Source organism: Papilio machaon, chromosome 16 (genome assembly GCF_912999745.1).
Source record: "Papilio machaon chromosome 16, ilPapMach1.1, whole genome shotgun sequence".
Classification (NCBI taxonomy): Eukaryota; Metazoa; Arthropoda; class Insecta; order Lepidoptera; family Papilionidae; genus Papilio; species Papilio machaon.
Genome location: NC_060001.1, coordinates 6,636,596 through 6,660,709, shown reverse-complemented (window position 1 = coordinate 6,660,709; position 24,114 = coordinate 6,636,596). Strand labels below are relative to the sequence as shown.

Genomic DNA, 24,114 nt, shown 5'->3' with positions numbered 1-24,114 from the left:
AGGCCTTGACTGACCTTGGTTTGAATAACCAGTTTGTGCTTAGCTGCACGAGGGGGAGGATGTTGCGGACCTCTTTGCTTTTTTGATAGCCGATGTAGTTTTCTATTATTGACAATCACATTAATATTTTTTCTTGACGTTTGGCTGTCGAATACCCTTTTTCTTTCTGTTTGTTAATTATTTGTTATTTATTTAAATATAGTCATTTGCAGAGTAATTGGTTTGTTCATTTCATTTTGTTCGTTTCAGTATAGATTATTGATATTGGATATTATGCATTATTGGTTTTATATTTTTCTAACAGATGGCGTTAGGAATAATATAAGTATGAAATGAAATAAAAAATCTTATATTTTTAGTATACAATACAATTTTTAAGATAGATAGAAGAATAGAAGAATGCTCAAGTCTGAAAGAGTAATAGTTTATTAGTAAATTGTACTATAAAACTGAAAACATTGTGTGACAGCGTAGGGTTCTCTTCGTCCTCTCTGATGAAATAATTATTTTATTGCCGTAATTAAATAATGCTGCACATTTCAGTATTGTAAAGAGTATGAATATTTGCACGTAAAAATCTTTGTCACTTTCAGTGTATTTTAAGTTCCGTAGAACCTGTACAAAAATTCATTACCATATTTACAATCTCTTTGGAAAAAAAACAGAGATTATTGTACAGTTCCACATACGTACTGCAATCTAATATGCCACTAATCGGTGTTAGTCTCTTTACAAAGTCTAATCAGTAACCGTTTTAGTAACAATTTGCCGTGTCACACATTTCGCGTTTTTCATCTACTCGTAAAAAACTTAACAAGAAATAGACGAATATTGTTGTGCCTACTTTAACAGAAATAAAAAAAAATTGATTCGAGAATTTCCCCCGATAGTCGGACTTCATTATTGCATTCAGGGCCCAGTTTTAATTAATCTTTCACTTTATCTGTGACAGTCGTGTTCCCGCTCTTTTAATATACACATCAAAAAAGTCTAAGCAACACATATAAATTTCAATTTTACAATGTGTTTTCGCATTAAATCCTTAGTATTTTCGTACTTTTATTATTTATTAATGCTTTTTTAATATTAAACAACAATAATTTTTTTTATTTACTTTTTAATAATCTTAATAACCAATAATTACGAGTAAGGAATGTTTGTACGTAGTACAAAGTAAGGTGCCTAATCAACTAAACTTAAAGTAAAATTAAATGGTTGTACAAAAATTGCATAAATTAAGACAAAGTGTGGTCTCCTCTGTTATGGAGAACTTGCTAGCACCGATTATTCATAGAATCGATGAGACTGTTAATGTGATCCTACGGTAATTGCTCCCAATGAAATTTTAGTAAGTCCATCAGTTGTTGGGTTGTTGTCACTCCATCCAAGTCATTTAAAACACGTCTCTGGAGCATGTCCCGTGCATGCTCGATGGGGTTGAGGTCTGGGGATTGTGCAGGTCAAGGCAATACCAGGAAGTTTTCCCTTGCCAAGTACTCCCGTGTGTGCAAAGCTGTATGCGAATGCGCATTGTCATGCATCAAGGTGAAATCGAAGCCAAGCGCTTGTGCGAATAGACGGACATAAGGTCTTAGAACATCCCCAACGTAATTTACAGCGTTCATGTTACCATTTACAAAAACGAGCTCTGTTCGTATGTTCTTCATAATACCCGCCCATACCATAACTGTTAACTCGTTGTATGGATGCACTTCCTGAAGCCACCACAGTCTTTCAGTATTTCCAGGACAACGGTACACTCTTACCCTTCTAGTATCAGGCTAGAACCCAAATCGAGACTCATCGCAAAATAAAATGTTATCCCATTGTTTCCGGGTCCATATAATGTATTGCCTAAACCATTCATTTCGACGAGCGCGATTTCCGTGACGTATCGGTGGGCACCTAATTGGCCGTCGTGCTCGTAGGCCATACTCATGCAATCGATTTCACACAGTTAGGAAGCTAACAACAACACTACTTGAATTTTGTAGCCTCAAACCTATCTCTCGGGCGGTTAACATCGGCTGGCGTCTTTCAGTCAGTTGTATGTATCGATCTTTCCGTGTTGTTGTACACCTTCCTCGACCTGGGTGCTGCTCAGCAGGATCTCCCGTGTTAGTTTAACGCTGATGAAGACGGCAAATAACGCTTCTGTTGATACCAAAATACCGAGATACCTGAGATTGAGTTCTTCCCGCTTGCAACATCCCTACAGCTCTCTGCATTTCATCTGCGTTCAAATGACGTCGCTCCATAACGTAAAAAATGTCTCAAAATTCAAATTTGTTCAAAACTTTTTTTAATTATTGTTTGAATCTTAAAATTGATACCGAATACTAAATTTTAATAAGCAAAGAAAACGCTGTAAAATTCGAACAAATGCATTCGCTTTTGAATTTGTGAAAAAAAAAAAACAAATGATACTCGATTTTTTTTTCACAACCAGCCAGTATGTCCTATAGATCAAAAAAGTTAACATAAGTATTACCTACTTGGTAAAAAATTATAAAATAATTGATTAATAACCTGAAATAGTATGTGTTGCTTAGACTTTTTTGATGTGTGTATTTTCCCGCCGAGTGCACGACTCGTTATAAATTCATACACGCCATCGCGGTACCGCAGATCGCAATGATTGCTTTTAAAACGATTCTGTAATTGGATATACATACGACGGATGTTTATAAACATATTATACGGCGAAATTTTATAAGTCAATAACTAACCTCGGGAAGTCTCCGCATACAAGTTAACTACTAAAGAAAATAATCGGTTGATGGCAAGCGTAGTGCGGAGACTAATTTGTAGAGTTTTTTTTTATATCATAAGGTGGCAAACGGCCACCTGGATTCGCCGCAATAGCGAGGCGACCGTTGCCCATAGAGATCCGCGAATGCAGATGCGTTGCCTACCTTTAATTAACGGAGAAGGGGACGCACGGAAAGAGGATATTTCTCCTTCCTAAGCGCCAAATCCACTTCCCGAAAGAGAACTAAAATTAGGCCTCCGGTACCACACACATCAGACGAACCGCGGAATTGTTTCCACTTCACGCCTGTCTTCTGTGTGGTCAGAGTATAATGCGTGGTAAGTAAAAGACGGTAATAAAGGTCTATCACCCAATGCTTTCAATGGCTGATGAAAACGGTTCTCGCATGCGAGCACAATGGCATGCGTGAACAGGAAATCCATTATTTCTAAGTTGATTTTTGAAGATGTTATAAAATGGAACATCTATATTCATTTGTATTTTTTTCTAATTAAAAACAAGAGACGATTGAGTTATGAAGAATAGTTTTTCCTTAACACGTAGGGTTAATTTAAAAAAATGTTAGCACTTATTGGATGTAAACATAACTACATTTTTTTTACTAAAGATTGCATATTCAGTCCTTCAACTTAAACCATTGAAAACTTAGTGTTATCTAACTGTCGCTAAAGTACCCTCAGTGGAGATTTAATTTGAGAAATGTACCTTTAATGACTGTGGCAAAAAGCTTGTAACTTTAATGTAGTTATTAAAAGTTTTATTTCATAAAATATTCGTAATAAGCTTAAAGTTTTTTAAATACGTTACGATGTTACTCTGGTATATATTTAAACATTTTATTGCATTATAAAGTTACTTAAAATATAATACTTTGAATTGTTTGTTCAATATTTCAAAGTGTGTTATAATTAATAAAATGTAACACACTACGCGTTCAAAAATATGTCTAAAGTTTTCCAACGTAAGTAACCTTTTTATAAAATAAGTTTTGTATAAGAATATTTGATATGTCTGAGAAAGCAGAGATTCAAAGTTTGATGTTTTGTATTTGTAATACAGGTTAGTTTTCTTAAAATGTAACGATCTCTTAGTTATTGCGAACAAATAAATAAGAAAGATAAATTACGTTGAATTATTAATTACTAATACCTATTTATTTTAATATAACTGATGATATTTATTTTATAATTTTAGTTATTTTTCTACATATTTAAAAATGTCTAAATAAATTTGACATATTGTAAACTCTCAAAGCGTTTTTACTCATGATTTTCTGTTATAGCTATATATATAAATAAAAAACATTTATGAGAGTACGTTCTTATTTAAACATACTTCAAAAGCCTTCCGGTCAGCGCTGACGAGAACGCTGACCACAATACAAGTTCACTGACCAATTTCTATACGACTATTTGCCTACTTTTTAATTTTCTACTAACATGAAACATATAATCTTTCAAAACTTATATTTTCATGAATATACATATTTTACTGGATTTTTAGTAATATAAATAAAGCCCGCTATTTTGAAATTTTTGAACGCAAGTTTTTCAAAAGCAGCTTTAATTTTGATGGTAAACTACGTTTTTTAGCCGACTTCTAAAAAAGGAGGTTATCAATTGGACTGTATTTTTTTATCTATGTTACCGCAAAACTCCGCCCCTCGAGCTCCGATTTTGATAAAAATTATTTTAATCGAAAGGAAGTGATTTTTTTTTAAATAACTAGAATGAATTTAGTTTCAAAATTTGTTTGACATTATTGCTTTCAGCGCTCACGTAGTCTAAACTATAAGACCTACATAAAATGATGTATGGAAGAATTGTAGCCCTTTAAATGTGCTAAATAAAAGTCCAGGATAGCATATATCTATCTATTATAGTTTTCTCACAATAACCAATTTTTTCTTCAGAAACATCAATTTTTAAATAAGATTTTTATCCGTACAAAAAACTAGTTAGAACGCCATCTATTGTTGAGTAGAAATAAAAGTAAAAATAGAATTAATTTCACGCGAAATTATTGTTTTAAATTGAGAAAAAATTATTAAATTCAATTATTAATTAATATAAGTATTTTAACGAGTAACTATATATAAAATAATTTTCATATACTAAGTAGCTGTCGCCCGCGTCTCGATCCGCGCGGAATTAAAAAAAACTTAATAAGTAGCATGTGTTCTTCTAGAAGACTATGTTCTACAATTGTGCCAAATTTCATCGAGATCCGTTGAGCTGTTCCAGAGATACTTTCAAACAAACATCCATTCATCTAAACATTCGCATTTATAATATTAGTAAGATATGTTATAATTTCATTGAAATCTAGCTTCATTCGAAAACGCATAAAATTACCAGAAAACCATTTGAGTGTGTCCGCTCGCATCAGATTGCCAGAGATTGCGCGCATCCAAATAATTATTGGCTCGCCGAGTTCATTTTGTTGTATAACCTACATTCACGCCGCTATTGTGTCTATCATAAATTCCAGTTCATTTAAATTTTATAAGCACTTAATGTGCAACAATATATCATAGATGGATAATAAATATATGAGTTTAAATGCAAATAAACTACTACAAAAACTTAAATAAAAATCAATCAAACAAGTCTTTGTAAAGAACCTTACAAATCGACCGGGTTTTTGCTTTTCTTCTCACTAATATTTTAATTGCTAAAGTTTGAATGGATGGATGTTTTTTATTGCGTATCTCTAGAACGACTCAATGGATCTCGGTGAAATTTGATACAGATTTAGAACATAATTTGGAAGAAAATATAGGCTTTCAAAGTTAACTTTTAAAGTTCGACATTAAATTTTTTTTTATCGAGTAAGGGCTAAAGAAATTACGTTTTTTTTATTCTGTACAGACGGAGTCGTGGGCAAAAGCTATTATATAATATTTTAATGTCATATGTTATTGGGTCATGTATTGTTAAAATGCAACTTTGATCTACTCTCAATGGTGTTCGTGTATTGACGCAATCCCTGAATATTCAAGTTTCAATCCCATAGCTGTTTAATGTTAGAAGTTCTTTTGTGTAAAGTCTTAGAGCCTCGTCAATAGAATCTGTTCTCTTTTAGTAAACATTCCGGTATCTTTAAGATTCAAAGTCTCGTGGCAAATAACTTATACGCATTGTGCACAGCTTGCAAATTCTTTCAACGTATGAGTTTTCTTATATATTCTGTATGTAAGTTTCTAAGGGATTTGTATTTGATTTCTTTTGTTGCTGATTTTCACAGAACTTTCAACTGAGTTGGTTGACTTAATATGTGCAGGATTCCTTAAAAACTGTAGAATAGTCTTTATTAAATAACAAGATCTTAGACAAAGATTGAATTAAATTAATATAAAAACACCATGATGATAATCTATAGACGTTAATAAAATCCATAGCGAAATTTTTCGGTAGAATGGAGAAAAAAGTTCGCAGCATAAAACCACGACGGTATAATCAATCTTCGTTCAGTCACATCGACAAAAAATGTCTTAAGATATTGATATTTTTTAAGGATTTGTTATTTAATAACAGCCTTCGTATATAATATTACTAGCTGTCGCCCGCGACTCTGTGCGTGTGGAATGAAAAAAATAATCTTATTAGTTGCCTATGTGTTCTTTCAATCCATGTTCTTCATCAACGAACCGTTCTGGAGATACTTTGTAACAAACATCCATCCATCCATCTAAACATTTATCATCCATCTAAGCATCTTATCTATCTATATATATATATATATATATATATATATATATATATATATATATATATATAGATAAGATGCTTAGATATATATAAAAGAAAGTCGTGTTAGTTACACTATTTATAACTTAAGATCGGTCGAACTGATTTAGCTGAAAATTGATGGGAAGGTTAGAACTAGGAGACGGACATAGGAACTTTTTTATCTTGTGTGCATTTTTTTTTATTCCGCACGGACGGAGTCGCGGGTAAAAGCTAGTTTATAATATTAGTAAGATTAAACAAAAATATATCGTATCGACCAAGTGTTGATTGACTTACTTAAAAGAAGTAGTAACCATAGTCCTGGTGTACAATTTAAAAAGAAAATGATATGAATCTATAGTCCGCATTTAATTTTAAAAGTATTCTATTGCATAGAAAAATTAACCTTATTACAATGAAAGGAATATGAAATTGCATCACACATTTATGCTAAATTATTTTTTTAATTCGTTACCGAGTGCGGTTAACACAAGCTCGCAATGATTCAGCCGTGAGCGATTTAACGTTGTTATATTTTATCACAGTTATTGCATTTAACGCTATTTTGTAATTGTACAAAAGTAACTGTTAATTAGCGGTTAATTTAAATGCTATTTGTAGCAATTTAATTGACTATAAAATTATCATTGTCGGATAAATGATTTAATTTTGTTTTCATAATCCGACAAAGAGCATTGATTACGTAGTAGCGCTTTTGATCCGATTTAATGTTAAATTGTATCATAATTTTAAAATGTAATTAAAGTTAATACTAATTACATGGTGTATACGTAATTTCACCTCAAACTGTTGACCGCAAGTTAATCAGTTTAACTCAATCTATATTTAAATAGAATGAGGGTGCCCCGTACTTATAATAATCGGCATAATCACGCAATCTAAAATGTCATTAACAGATACCCCGATGATAAACGTGTTCAGACAAGAATAAATGTCACGCTTTATACAGACATTTTGCAAAATGTTAGAATTATAGCAACGGACGTATTCTCCCTAGTTTATGGTCATCAAAACAAGCAAAAGTCCGAATGTATTTATTAAAAATAAGCGCTGAAAGCAAAATTGTCCCTAATTTTCGCAACAAATTTTGAAGCTAAATTCAAAATCTACTAGTCTTCTAGTTATTAAAAAAAAATGGGACCCATCTGCAAGCACTTCCTTTCGATTAAAATATTTTTTATCAAAATCTGACCACCAGGGGCGGAGTTTCGCGGTAACACACATAAAAAAAATACAGTCGAATTGATAACCTCCTTCTTTTTGAAGTCGGCTAAAAATGAACAACGCATACGATATCGACATGTGTGCCTATCATGAATATTGTGACAAACGCCATTGTATCGTTGTAGACAAAATTTGTATTAGAATTTTTTTATCGCCCCTATCGGGTGTAAAGTATACCAAAAATCTCATGCTAATTTTAACACAATAGACGCCAATTAGACAAGCGAATTAAACAAAATTAGACAAGCGAATTCGTATCGTCATAACACGAAGGCGCTTGTCGTAAATTTTCTTGCTAGGTCCACTAGACAAAAAAAAACGAATGAACGTTATAGACCTTTAAAAATTAAAACAAAAGAATAAAGATTCGTATACCGTTAAAAGCTTACCAAAGATCTAATTTTTTATCTTGATGATTTACTATGAGTGCACATTATATTTGAAATAATAAAGATAATATATTTTAATGCAAGTATTAAGGCTGCTAGAATTTAGTCGTAATATTTTGTCTAGCATTTTTTTATTTCAGGAAACTCATTTATCTATTTCAAAGGGAGAAAGGACGAAGAAATAGTTGATAACAGTCGTTACTCAGGTCTACGTTAATGTTCGTAACATTGTACGAACATTTAGTAAATTGTCCGTCCTACAACAACCATTACGTGCCCTAAATAAAGGAATACTTCGTTCGCAAACAAAAGCGACAATGTATTTGAAACTACGTTGTATGTACTTTTAAACCATTTCGTTTACATCACATAGTTAGTACAAAATTTTCGTAAAAAGAATGTTCTTTAATTTTATTTTTTTTGATGACTGAGATGTCAGTTTTGTGCAAAACTGTCCGACAGCCAGTAGAGTTCTTTGTTTTCCTTTTATAATTTTATCATTTCATTAAAAAAAAAACATTTGAACTACAAGTGATTTTTTAACGCTTACCTGACAAGCCAAATAAATCAGCTTGTTTGAATTTAGGAATTGCACGCAACAATTATTTGATATGAATCGAATACGAAAGTTAACGTCGAAAAACTACAGTTTTGGATAATGGTATTTTGATAAGGATCGTATCGCCTTTAGAAACTTGCGGACCTAACGGAAAAACCTTAAGGAAAAACCCACGTTAGTAATCATAAAATTAGGTGCTCACAATATTAAATAATACTTTAGACAAAAATTATATCTCACTAATATTATAAATGCGAATGTTTCGATGGATGTTTGTTTGAAGGTATCTCCGGATCGACTCAACGGATCTTGATGAAACTTGGCATAGATGTAGATCACAGTCTGGAAGAAAACATAGGTTACTTATTAAGTTTTGTTTTAATTCCGCGCGAATGTAGTCGCGGGCGACAGCTAGTATTTAATAGCTATAACAGTCACATATCAACGTTGGCTCCAACGTAAATAATCGTAACACAAAAATTTAGCAATTTACACAACTTTTTTTTAATTAATTCACTAAATACTACCTACTCATCTATATATATAAAAGAAAGTCGTGTTGGTTACATTATTTATAACTCAAGAACGGCTGAATCGATTTGACTGAAAATTGGTGGGCAGGTAGCTTAGAACCAGGATACGGACATAGGATAATTTTTACCCCATTTTCTATTTTTTATTCCGCGCGGACGGAGTCGCGGGTAAAAGCTAGTTACTTATAAATCCGATTTGTCTATGGTTGTTTTTGCAACGTAATTAATTTGAGGCGTATTGTTTTCATTTTCAATATGTTTAAAGTTACTTACAATTGTTTACGTGGTAACCATCCACTGGTGAATTTTTACATCAAATATCAATCAAAGATATATGTCATCAGCTGTTACTTCGCCATAATTCATAATGCTCAGTTATTGCTCACATTTATGTTTGGTAATAAAAATGTTGTTATAATAAAAAACGCGTAAAAGTAAAATTAATGTCGTTGACCTGGTTACGTTTTGTAGGTTATTGCCAATAACGTTATAAGAGTAATGTACTTTTAATAATTTGTTTTTGTAACATAAGTATAAATAAATAAGACGTATTTAATTTAAGATTTAAAATTAAAAGTAATAAATACACAATTAATTATTGAAATTAAATTTTGCAGTACTTTTTTATTTTTATATTTACTTTTTTACATTTCCTCTTTATTTTAGTAATAATTTTTTTTTTCAGTAATAAATTTAACATTAAATTGTAAAATTAAATCAATATACAACATTTACTATGTGCATTTTTTATTTTTTATTTGCATTTTTCTAAACCAGCGTAATGTACTTTTGGAACTACAATGTTTTTTTTATATATTTCAAATATAATAAAATGTGAATAAAAAATGTACATCTTACATTCGTAACTTTAAATATTAATTTACCTAACGTTAACTTGCGATTGCTTAACTGTCAACTGTTCGCAAACACCAAATTGCGTTTAAACTTTTACCGTTGACGTAATTAGTTAAGCGCTATGCTCTCCCCCCCCCAAGTTTCCGCGTCGAGGGGGGTTTTAGTATGAACTTAACGCAACAAACTGTGCTTAAAAGTATTTAAGTACAATTTACAACTTATATGTTCCAAACTTTGTACTAAAATATATATATAGTAGGTATGTTCTTCTATTATGGAATAACTAGTTGTATTCCGCGACTCCGTCCGCGAGGGATTAAAAAATAATTAGTAGCCAATATTTTCTTCCAGACTATGTTCTACATCTATCCAAATATCATACAGATCCATGTAGCTTTTCTGGACATAACTTCTAATTCTAACAAACATCCATCCATCCATACATACAAACATTCGCATTTATAATATTATATTAATAAGATACTTATAAAAGGTATAGAAAAGAAAGGATGTATTTTATTTTACTAACTTTGATTGTGTTGTGTATAATATAAATAAATAAAAAAATGGTAGAATGTGGATAGCTATAAAAGTAGACGAAGACCAAAGAAAGTATGGATGGATTGTGTGAAAGAGGATATGCGTAAGAAGGGGTAAATTCAGATATGACAGCTGATAGACATGTATGGAGGAGTAGTACATACTGTGCCGACCCTCCATAGAAATAAGGGCAGGTTGATGATGATGATGACAAAGATGGTAGAAATTCTGTTTAAACTAACCAGGGATAAAATTTTCATTTTCCATTTCGTGAATCAAATTGTTGATGGGTCAATAACCAATTACATGATATTTTGTTTGCATGAGTTCCTTCAGACAATACTGTCAGTTGCAATAACTTTTTGTTCATAAAAACGTTGAGTTTTTCCCCCTTCATACTTTTATTTCTTTTTCCCTGTACAAATATTATAATTATTTCTTTCGGTTACACACCTCTAGTTTTAACTTAACAGTCGGACTGTAACTAAAAAGAACGTGTACTAAAATTGTATCTGACAGTTCAAAACTGTAGTGGGGGGCTGGACAAAGTAACATTCGAAAAGCGAAGTCGGTAATCGAAAAGTGAAATGTTGTTTAAACTTTCGTGAGACATCATAATTAATTAATTAAGAAACGGCTTAACTCATGTTTTGATCGTCCGGTGACGGCACCGACTAGTTTCGGACACATCGGGGGTCCATCTTCGGAGTGCGAGACGCGACGCGACCGCGAAGTCCTCGGATCACTCGCCCTGAAGTCGGTGCCGCCACCGGACGATCAAAACATGAGTTAAGCCGTTTCTTAATTAATTAAGTGAAATGTTTATGAAAGTGACAATCAGTGTCAATAACTTTCGATATGTCACGTGTATGACACGTATTTTTTCTATACATTTTGACACACATTTTGTTGATTCTATTAGCGATAGAGATAATAGAATATTACATTGTCTAGACTCTCAATTCTCAGTTTTGCCTACACATTTAAATCCTCAACAGTCCGTCTTTTCAGTTAAAACTGTGCACTTAATTTTATTTATTTATTTATTTGGTTCATCAACAAAAGAACATGTGTTCTCACATCATTTTTTAACACTATTACTACATATTTCAGACAACATCTAATGTCACTTACAAATAAACACAACATTAAAATATCGGTGCATAAACAATCAAATAATAAAACAAAAGACTATGTCCATCCGTCCATCCATTCAGCCTCGTAACGCCCACTGCTGGGCATAGGCCTCGCCCAAATATCGCCACGATGATCGGTCCTGTGCAACCCGCATCCAGGATACTCCCGCAACCTTGATCAGTCATCGATCCATCTTGCGGGAGGCCTGCCCACGCTGCGTTGACCTGTACGTGGCCGCCATTCCATTAGTTTGCGGCCCCATCGGCCAAAGGCTATGGAATAAAAGCAAATTAACAAACAAAATTAAAGTACAAATCAGAGTTAATTTAAATTAAATAGGCAGTTAAAATAATATTAAATAATAATAATAGACCTCAATTAAAAACGCGTATGACATAATTTAGAATGAAAGTAACCGGATTTACAAAGCGCAATGAATCTCCTTACATCTCAATTTACGAAATACTCCATTAGTTAAGATATATGACGTTGCACATAAATAAGGAAACGTTTTACGTTTTAAATTGAACAACCGAAACGAGAATTTGTATTTAAATTTAAACTGCAAGTTTCTCTTCCTGCAAACAGTTTAGCGATATCCATTAACAATTCACAAACAGAAACATCGAAACTTTTGCTACGCTCTGCACATTCTGATAGCCACATGGGTCATTCCAATATTACGTATTTTTATTTAAATCGTTTAAAGTGTAAACAGCTGTAGAATTCGTAATAACATCTTTCGCACGAATGGCCACGTCCGGTGCAATTTCACGATAACATACAGACGTAAAGCGGATGTAATTCCGCGTTTCGATTGATGATTTTAAATTCTGGTGGCCTTATTTTTGTCCTCTTTCCCATACCAACTTTTTTATTCAAGGATTTAGTGGCGGAAAGGATTCATAGGTAGGGGAAATATTCTCTTTCTGTGAGTCCCCGAAATTGTTGATTAAAGATGGCAACACATCTCCAAATGCGGATGCTTATTGGTCGGCGAATTCCAGTTGCTGCTTGCTCCTTTGTCACCTTATACTATCATCATCAACTTGCCCTTGTCTCTACGGAGGTTCGTTACAGTAATAACTACTGTTCCGTATATCTCAATCAGCCGTTATATCTGTCACTCCCTTCTTACGAATATCCCCTTTAATGCAATCCATCCATACTTTCTTTAGTCTTTTTGTGAATGAAGCATTATACTATGAAAAAAATTGACATATATATCCCGGCTTTCTATGGGGAAATGTAGCTCCATAGATAAAAAATATACGACATATGTAGAAGTTTTTAATACTCACTAGTAAAGCTGGCTGGTTTTTAATTCGATTTAAAAATAATATATAAAATTTTTGTTTTAATCCATAAAGCAAATTGTCAGCCTAAGTTTAAATTAAATATTAAATAGTTCGATGTTAAAATTAAATTTCTACTTATTTTTAAAAATGTTAAAACGTAAGAAAAAACATTATCTTAAATTATCTATCTATCTTAAAATCTTCGTGTCCTGTTCACCAGCGGCACTTCAATAAGAAAAGCAGTTCCTCATCTAACCGTCAGCTCCTTCAGCCATCGTTGATAGATCCGCCTGATAGACCGTGTGCCTTGAGTTTGAGGTCAACAATGGATGTAGAAGAACATTGTTACTACACGGAAAATACACCATAGCATTTTATATTTACACTACATAATCGTTGGTTATACTCGTATGCGTTATATTCTTTAACTACCTTTTACCCGCGACTCCGTCCGCGCGGAATAAATAATAGAAAACGGGGTAAAAATTATCCTATTTCCGTTTCCTGGTTCCAAGCTACCTGTCCACCAATTTTCAGTCAAATCGATTCAGCCGTTCTTGAGTTATAAATAGTGTAACTAACACGACTTTCTTTTATATATATTGATGAGAAAGTTTAGATGGAAGAATGTTTGTTTGAAGGTATCTCCGGAACGGCTCAACGGATCTTGATGAAATTTGGCATAGATGTAGAACATAGCCTGAAAGAACACATAGGCCATTTATTATTTTTTTTTTTCAAATTCCCTGTGTCCGAAATCACTGGCAATAGCTAGTTTTAATATAAAATGATAGCAAGGCTACCAGATAACATAACGGTGTGTTAAAAACAACATTTCTTTGCATAAAATACATTAAACATAACTGTCATTTCATTTGCGGTGTGATAGTGAAAACGATTGCTTAATATTCCCCGGCGTCCAGCGGCGTCCCAGCGACCTCGCATTAATTAACACGACAGTTTGATCGTATCGCTTTCACGTTAAACTTTTGTATATCATTCCTGGTTATACGCTTTAATAAATTCATATTTACTGACATTTTAAAATGTTATCTTCATTTTATACAGCGTAAAGTTAAAATATATAATATACTAGCTTTTCCCCGCGACTCCATCCGTGCGGAATTTGAAAAGAAACATTGTAAGTAACCTATGTTTTCTTCCAGACAATGTTCTTAATCTGTGCCATATTTCAACGAAATCCGGTGTTAATTATAGCTTCTAAACAGTGAAAGAATTTATCAAATCGGTTCAGCAGTTTTGAAGTCCATTTAAAGCAAACAAACAATCAAACAAATCTTTTCTCTTTATAACTATAGCTTTTAGTTAATGGCAAACAACGGCTTGTAATTCCTCCATAAATACTTACCATACTTAAATTTTAATAAATATCAACGGCAATACAAATACTAAGTCAATACGGAACTTTATCGTCACGTCATTTTCAACAAAGCTTCAGTTACAAAACTTCAGAACAGATGTTTAACTTTGTTAATACAAATGCGCGGCTCAATGTCCAAACGGAACGGTAATATTAAATTGTGTGGTTATCGCTAAAGCTTTTCCCTATTGAAAATTAATTTTGTTTTATTCTTCGTTAACCGCAGGTTTCTGAGACCGCAAAACTCCGTTAAAAACATATTGTTATCTTTGATTTGTCAAAGATGATGACAGGGACGACGATATGTTTTGTACATAGATTGTGGTCTTAGAAACTAACGATAAGTATTTACTGGTTAAAGCATTCATCGTCCATAATATATGTGAAAATGTTTGTAGAATTGGGGGACTAACCCAGGATTTAAGTCATAACTGGTCTACGATTATTCCTCTTTTTAATCCTTAACGATCCCCTGCTGAAAGATAGCTGTTTACAAGATTGGTGAGTCCTGATCCCATCGTTCCCCTCGTCCCATCGATCTTTAAGGCATCTAAGGTCCTTAGGGCCGCACATTCTTACTAGGTAATCGGTTCATCTTTTGGGAGACATGTAAAATTACTATTGTTAAATACGTAATAGCTTTCAACAACAATAATTTTGCTTGCAGCACGGCAACGCGACGACGTCAAGCGAGACGTCAGTGGGCACGAACACAGCGACGGCACCGGCTGCGGGCCCGAGCCGAGCGCCGCCGCCCACTGCCAAGTTCCGGCACGGCCTGCTACAGCTTATGATACATACAATCGACCCGATGCACGATGGTGAGTTAGGTACGCACCGCTTCGCTTTACACTTACTATTCTATGCTTAAGTTCTTGCACATTTTGAAGCCAGTCATTAAAAACGTCGACGATTACGACGGCCATTTTGTGTATTTATATATTACTTTAAAATAGTTTACCAAATTTTTCTTAAAATAAAAACAAATAATTAAGTAATGACTGGATTCAAAGTTGTAAATATATTTGTAAGCTATTGTCAGTCGAGCGAGGTTCTTACGAGACGGATCTACTAATCCCGGCCGTCTTTTGTTCCTTTTGGTATTTACGCAATCGCGAGCGCAGCGCTCGACAGCGCTGTAAGGCTGCAAATGTCTGAAGTAGGTCACTTCGCCTTTTAAAAGAAACAAGCGAGCCAAGAGAGTAATTTAAGAAAATGTATATCCCCTCTTCAAGCATATTTTGTCGCATGTCTTATTCGAGACAAGAGAAAAGATCTTTTATATTATTTAAATCACCTGTTTTAAGTTGCGGTACTTCTGTACGAGTAAACATTGTTGAATGTTTGCAAGAACATCATAACGAAATGTTTGCTTTACATTTAAAATTAATGAACGCGTTTGTTTCAATTTGAAACTTAATTTCTTAAAATACACAAACAAGCAAACACATTACAAGCGTGTAAATTTTAAATATTTATCATGGGGAATTAATAAACTTTTCTGGGAAATGTTAACTATAATTTCACAAATTTATGACATCTCAATTAGTTCTTTTAATTTTAAACTCTTTCTTTAGATATTGCTGTAGAGTTTTCTAGATTAAAGCAAAGAAATTCGCTTTTTGTCCCTCGTCTATTTATTCGTTTTTTTCAATTCTGTTTTCTACACCGAAGCTTGTTCACTTAAGACTAAATTTTTGTACTAATTATTACTAATAGTCACAGAAATTTAACTACTAAAGTACAAACTTACAATATATTTTGCTTAAAATTTATTCGTATAACAAGAGGTTACTTCACAGTTATACATCGTATATATATTTGTATATTATATTATATATTTTGTATAAAAATACATAATATATAAGTTCTATGTAGTATATAAGATCTATGGCACTGTATATAACACTGTCCCAGTTGACGGGACTAGGTGGTACGTGTGGAGGTATTTCAACTTTGCATTGTCAGTCTGCATTTGCACAATCGCTTGTTTTCAGTGTTACAGCACAAATTAGAAATTCCTCCCCCGAGGTAACTAAGCTTTGGACTTTAATTTTGGTATGTGACGCAAATGTTAACAAGCTTTTTAGTGTAATATATTCGTGTTATGTCACTACAGTAAGTTATTTTGTACGCAACTTTATAAATTAGTTTATTTCTTATGTTTCCGGTAAAATTATAATATAAACAGAAATTAAATGTAAGTTTTAAGTGTAAACAGTACTTTCAAATGGATGGATTTAATCTAATGTATTATGTATAGATATTAATAAAACTCGGATAGAGCGTCAGTGGCACTTGCAATCTGCAGGTCCTGGGTTCGAATCCCGCCATGTACCAATGTGTTTTTCTATTTACATATGTACATTTATCCGACGCTCTTACGATGAAGGAAAAGATGCAACCTGCACAATATCTGAGAAGAAATTCAAAGATATGTGTGAAGTACACCAAACCGGACTGTGTCAGCATGGTTGACTATGGCCTAGTCACCCCTAACTTGAGGAGGCTCCGAGCCAACGGTGGGGACGTATAGTGAGCTGATTTTTGTTTGTATATCAGTCCGCAAGGCCACATTTATTCCGAGTAACTTCAGAACGGCTGTTCTGATTTTGACAAGACTATGACGGGAAGGTAGCTGATGCATGTGGGCATAATCGGCTAGTTGTTTATATTATTGAAACTACATAGAAAATAAAAAGAAAGAAGCAAAAAGAAGACATCTTAGTAGTCTCAGGTATTAGTAATTTAAAGTACTAAATTTTTCAATTAATAGCGTACTTTTTATTACTAAAAACTTGCGGCTGCAAAAACTTCATCTACAAAGAAACCAGCAAAGAAGATATTTTAAAAGAAGAGAATGTTTTTTTTAATTAGCTTCAACAAATAGTTTTGTATACTTAAGTTGTACGTAAAAAGTGGCACTAAATAAACTCAATATATCATGATTATTATTAACAAATAATTATTTTTTTATCATAAGGTGGCAACCGAGCAAGCGGCCGCTTGATGAGCTGACATAGCAAAGCGACCGTTGCCCATAGACATCTGCAAATTGCTATATATCTCATGTTAATCAAGACCACTATGTACTAATTTATTCTCGATTACTCCGGATGACACTCGATTAACATATGCATGATTATGTTAATCGATTTTAGTAGATTATTGTTGACCGAATACATGTTAGGCACTTCTCATACAATGCAACCTATAGTCAAAACTAATACAAACGACTTTAAATCGTTGACGAAAATCGTCTATTCGGACAGTACATACAAAGTGACTACATGTCAACTGTATAGATCCGCCATCTTGAAAATTGCAACGACTTTTCTCACGACGATCTTGATAAGCAGATTGCGACAGTCTTTGGCGATGACAGATAGAAATGTCGGGGACGCGCGCTGTAGTCAAATCTCTACGACAGTGTATTGTGTGAGACGGTTAACGACTAAAATCGCAGGGTTTCGAATATTAACGTTGCCTTGTATACGAACAGCTTTACATCGAACTAGAAACTTAAATAAAAAACACTATATCTTTACAAAATTTTAAATCAACTTAGCTTTTAAATTAACTTATCTATATATATAAAAGAAAGTCGTGTTAGTTACTCTATTTATAACTCAAGAACGGCTTAATCGATTTGACTGAAAATTGGTGAGCAGGTAGCTTAGAACCAGGAAACGGACATAGGATAATTTTTACCCCGTTTTCTATTTTTGATTCCGCGCGGACGGAGTGGCGGGTAAAAGCTAGTTAGAATTATAAATACAACTAGTTTAACATCAAGAACATCTTAACTAAAAATTGGAATAAAATTGTGTCAGTTACGGGAATTGTGAGAAAAAATTAAATAAAATCAGTATATATACCAAAAAGCTTTTAAATAGTTCAGTGCTTTCGCTTTATCGATATAAACAACAGTTTGCAATAGTAATTACATAACTAAAGGATACAGAGTGTTTCGCTTTAATTGCAAGTTCATGTCAATCGTATTTAACTTGTCGTGTCTCTAATCACTGGGAGTTAATACATAAATTACATACTGAAGAGAGTTTCTGTTGTTAGATAAATGTAACAAGATCTCACAAAGTATGTTTTTTGTTTTACTAATTACTGTATTTATACTTGTATTTTGTTTTTGTGTGTGTGTGTGTTGCATCTCACAAATAATTATTCAGATTTAAAAAATTACATTTTTAATAGATAGTCCATATATTGTGGCTATATAAGTAAGATCTAATATATAAAATTCTCGTGTCACAATGTTCGTTCCCGTACTCCTCCGAAACGGCTTGACCGATTCTCATGAAATTTTGTGAGCATGTTCAGTAGGTTTGAGAATCGGCCAACATCTTTTTTCATAGCAATATTAAGTTTTTTTTAACTGCGCGCGGACGGAGTCGCGGGCGACAGCTAGTTAATGAATAAAACTGCAGGACATCTTGTTTAAATAAAATATTTATTTTACTTAGTAATTATCTTTGGGAATTAATATTATTTGTTCTACTTAGTAATAAACGTTGGGATTGATGCTTTCTTAACTTTAATTTTTGAATAAGTAATGTTATTTCATAGTTATATGCTCAGCGTTATTATCTCAATAGAAATTAATGAATAATTTTTTGCAATGTGGATGTTTATCTTTGCTAAATCAACTTTACAGTAGGTACCGATTGCATCGTACTGATCTAGACCTGTCAAGTTGTCGAGTTTTGGTGCAGAATGACAGGTTTTCTAGATACATCCATTGAGATGTTAGTGAGCCATCATTAAATGGGACATGCAAAGTTGTTTTTAACCAACTTCAAAAAGGAGGTTATCAATTCGACTGTATTTTTTTTCTATGTGTGTTACTGCGAATCTCCGTCCCTGGTGTTCCGATTTTAATAAAAGACAGCTAGTAGACAAACAAAGATTACTTTTAACAAATTAGGTAACTCTTCTAAAAAATCTACAAAGTTTAAATATAGATAACAACTTAAACATTGTTTAGTCAATATTTTAGCGAATAATAGTGTTATTATAAATGTAAGTTAAATTCGATTTGTTAAGAAAGAAAACATACTTATGTGACTTAGACTGCGGTAAGTACACACGTACTTTGAAGATCTTATCTTAAACTTAGAGCGGATCTTATTCCCAACTCGGATCTACAACTTTGCCAATATTGTCCACCAACAAACAGCGAGAACATTGGTGATCTTATTTTAAAATCCATACATATAGAAATACAAACTTTGTGGCCGATTTTCTACTGTTTGTTTTCAATATTGCATATGGCAACACTCTCTTGTCTCTATTCAATGAAAGTTTGTAGTGAACAGTCTTTTTTTTATTTTTTTATGAAAATCAACAGTACTTCTTTTAAATAAAACTCTATATCCAAAAAGAAAAATGATGTGCTAACAATTTCTATATCTTTGAAGCTTAGCTTTCAAGATATAAAAATTAAAAATGGTAAAAACTTAACTGTAAAAATTCAACTCGATTCATTCGAATGTTTAAAAAGCAATCAAACTTTTTTGCGTAAGCTTTCGTAAGTGTCCAATGGAGGACTTAACTCAGACAGGCTTTAATCCGCGATTTGAGCTTCCCGACTTGCTGTGTCGCGGTTTTATGTTTTAAAAGCTCTTCTGCAGCTGCTTGCTATGAATTTTCCGGAAAATTCTGTTGAAATAGCAAAGGTTATTTAAACGTAATGGACCTTACTATAAAAAAACTTAGACAATGTTTCAGTTACATTTTAACTGAAATGTGTCAAGCCTTTTATCGCTTACTGATAAAAGACTGGAAATGCGATCTTAACAAATAAATAACGACGTACTTTTATCGGAAGCAGTTTTGGTGATACATAATTAAAGGTACATGCTGTTTTATAACCACATTGACGTCCATATCAATCACCGGTGGTCAAAGGGTTAAAACACGTGTTTGACTAAACAATTTCTAGCTATATTTTTTGGAGTAATACAGAATACTTGAATTTGATCGTCAAGCATTGTTATAGGTACCAATTTTTTTGGTTAGGTTTTTTTTTAAATATGGTTTAAAATATTTTTTACATAATTATTTGAAAATACTGTATCAATTTAAATGTCGTCGACTAAAAGTTAAAATAATGCATTTTAACTTGTACTTGACCTTTACTTATATAAAATAGACGTATTTTAAAACTTTTTTTTTCTCTAATATTGTAATCTGTGTGTAAAATCTCTAATACGATAAGGCGATTAGAGACTTTGTCCGTTAGTTACTTTGTATTAAAGCCTTCCTGTTTACACTCGTGTTAGTGATGCTAAGCCTTGATAGACGTAATTATACAATACAATACAATTTTATAGGTAACTAACTGTCGCCCGCGCCTCCGTCCACGCAGAATTAAAACAAAATAAGAAGCGTATATGTTCTTTCAGACTATGTTCTACATCTGTGCTAAATTTCATCAAGATCTGTTGAGCTTTTCCGGAGATACCATCAAACAAAGATCCATCCGTCTATCTAAATTTCGCAATTATAATAATACTAGCTGTCGCCCGCGACTCCATCCGCACGGAATTAAAAAACAACATAATATGTGTATATGTATGCCGATGTGTTCTATAATCTACATCTATACTAAATATTATCGAGATCAGTTAAGCCGTTTTGAAGATACCTTCAAACAAAATGGATCCATCCATCCATTAATCCATCCATCTAAACATTCGCATTTATAATATTAGTAAGATCAAATTAAGATGTCTTGTTTACAGCTTAATAATAAGTCATGCAAAACATTGTAGCTATTTATACCACGATATCGTATCTTTCTAATCTTGGACTGGAGACTACTAATGCTCGGCTTTTTCTAAAATAAAACTATTTGTACAAAACTACACGTGCGGTGAGTGCAATTGCATTTAAGCTGGAATTACACTAACATTATTAGAAGAGCATCAAATCGTGAAAGTTTAATTCGCAGGATAGCGCCTAACGTACTGTAACGGACTTCGCCGGAATTACGGTAGAATAACGGATGAAAATATACCGTAGATTGGTAGATTATATTTCTCTATTCACTATGTTTAACAAGTATATTTTAATTCATTTCATAATTTATAACAGACATAAGTAATTAGTTATACAGTTAAATCATTTTACGTTCTCAATTAAGTTTAAGATTAATTCAAAGCTATGTACTCGTATTTACTTTAGTAATAAAAATTACACATATTTATACGACCGAATGCAAACACGAAATAAAATAAGAGCTGAAACTGCAAAGAAAAAGAAGACGTAATAAGATATAATAAAGAAAACAAATATTTTAAAATTATTAACTTTGAAACGATAAGTGAAAATTCAATTTACTAAACTTTTGCACTGTCTTCTTTGAGAATCAAATCAGCCTTGCGATATCCTTTTAAACAACAAAACCCCAAACTGTTCCTCTACAAACTCTTTAAATACACAAACTTTAAGCTATCAGCAGCATTTGGCGTTCACTAAACACGATCCGCAGTTAGCTGTCACCGCTAAAAATGCAGCATGCCAACACTGCTAGAAGCTGTCCCTATAGAGCCTTTAAAGGTACAAGAAAACACTATCTAACATGTTTTGGTTCACATTTCTTTCACAGGTAAAGTGGATGAAAAGGCCACACAGCTACACGCGATAGCTTCCCTCAAGGTGCTACTGGAGGCAACGAGGCCGACAGCGGGAGGTGCAGGCGCGACGGCGGCGAGGCATTCTGCAGTCGCCAGCCAGCCCAAGGAGACCCCCCTTGACCTTCCCAACGGGGGACTCGCTGATGTACAGTTAGATGCTATAGAAGAGGTAAGAACTACCTAGAAAGTAAGAGATGACCACGCTAAGCAGATCTCACTCATTAAACGATAGGGAGAAATAGCTGATGTACAATTAGGCGTAGATGATGGAAAGGAGTGAAAAATAGAGAGATTTTAGATGTTCTTTATTAAGATTTTAAAAATTTGATACTCTAGTTAAAATCCTGCTGCTGCAAATATTAGATTGAATTTCAAGCGAAGTAACTAATTAGGGCATTAAAAACGGAGTTTCACCTAGTTTTTACCTAAGATTTAAAAACTTTATTAATTATATCAAATGCCATAGATGACACGTTATTCATAACTTCGTCATAACGACAATCAATTTGAACGGGTCGTTAAGAAACTTGGTAGTCCATAAATCAAGTTGAACATTTCTATTGTCTCAGCTCAAGACGAACAGAGCAATTCATTAGGACTAAAAACTTGATCGTTATACAGCTTCATGGAGCAGGAACATCTATTGTTATAAATTCATCTTTGGTACGTGACTGTACCATAGTCTTTCTTATAATCGATACTGGAATAAATTCATATTTTATACGCAACTGTACCTTCATTTCATTTGGTATGTTTCAAGGATCAAAAACGATGTTAAATTTTTGTCAATCAACGATATTCGTTCTTTGCTTTAATAAAGTCTTTCTTGACAGTCAACTAATAACAGTTGCTTATTTTTGTTAACAAGAACTCAAACATTTGTCACATTAACTTGTTTCGTAAAATATAGAAATTCACCTTCTACGAATTCCATCACTCCTTGTGTTTCTTCATCTAATAACTTCACTCTCTTTTAAAAAATATTGATGACTTTGTTCAATGCTATCTCTTCCACATTTTCTTCCTCAATCTCAAAATAGCCGTCACTCGAATGTTAACTATCCTCAAGTTAACGACGTCCTCGTTCAGTCCATTACTTCATAAAAAGTACATGAATACTGCAATTAAATGGAGAAATAGTTTTTGAAGTCGGTCATTGGAGCTTCCGACGTTCCGCAGCCGGACTTGAGATTTATAATCCAATTAAAACGAAACGAGAAGATTCGCTCACAATGAGAATTAATAATAGTTCCGCTGCGAGAAAATTAAATTTATAATTTTTCATACGACTCCATCTGTGCTATTCTGTTAATTGTGTAGATAGAATATGAAGATCATTTATACCAGTGATAGTCAAACTTATTTCTTTCACCCGCCCCCTTTGAAAATCAATTATATTTCAGAGCCCCCTAATTTTTATTCAGCTCTAAAACTTAAAAACCACAATTTCATTACTTTAATTAATTTCAATGCCCCCCATTTTTTGGGCCCCTTATCGCCCCCTCCTAGGTTTCAAACGCCCCAAGGTGGCGTTATCGCCCACTTTGGAAAACACTGGTCCATACTAACATTATAAAGAGGAAAGATTTGAGTGTTTGTTTGTTTGAATTGAATAGGCTCCAGAACTACTGAACCGATTTAAAAAATTCTTTCACTGTTGGTATGCTACACTATCCTTGAGTGATGTAGACTATGTTTATAACTGGATACTTTTTAATTCCGCGAGGACGAAGTCATTGGCAACTGATAAGAGACAAAATTTCTGATATACTAACTAGTCTTACTAATATTGTAAAATGCTTATGTTTACCATCTATACTGGATGGATGGATGTTTGTTTGAAGGTATCTCGAAACTGCTCAACAGATCTTGATGAAATTTGGCACAGATATAGAGCATAGTTTGGAAAAACATATTGGCTACTAATAAAGGTTTTTTTTAATTTCGCGCGGACATAGTCGCGAGCGACAGAAAACATAGAGAAGAATTTCTCTAAGTTTATACCCATATAACACTCA

The 24,114-nt window shown here is 33.2% G+C and overlaps 1 protein-coding gene across 1 annotated transcript in view; it reads left to right on the top strand.

Annotated features, from left to right (window-relative positions):
- LOC106716800 (sodium/potassium/calcium exchanger Nckx30C) overlaps positions 1 to 24,114 on the top strand; it is a 64,797-nt gene that overhangs the window by 30,204 nt on the left and 10,479 nt on the right. The window contains exons 3-4 of the mRNA XM_014510413.2: positions 15,109 to 15,271; positions 22,069 to 22,265. Of these exons, the coding sequence (XP_014365899.1) occupies positions 15,109 to 15,271; positions 22,069 to 22,265 (360 nt within the window). The remainder of the gene's footprint in view (positions 1 to 15,108; positions 15,272 to 22,068; positions 22,266 to 24,114) is intronic.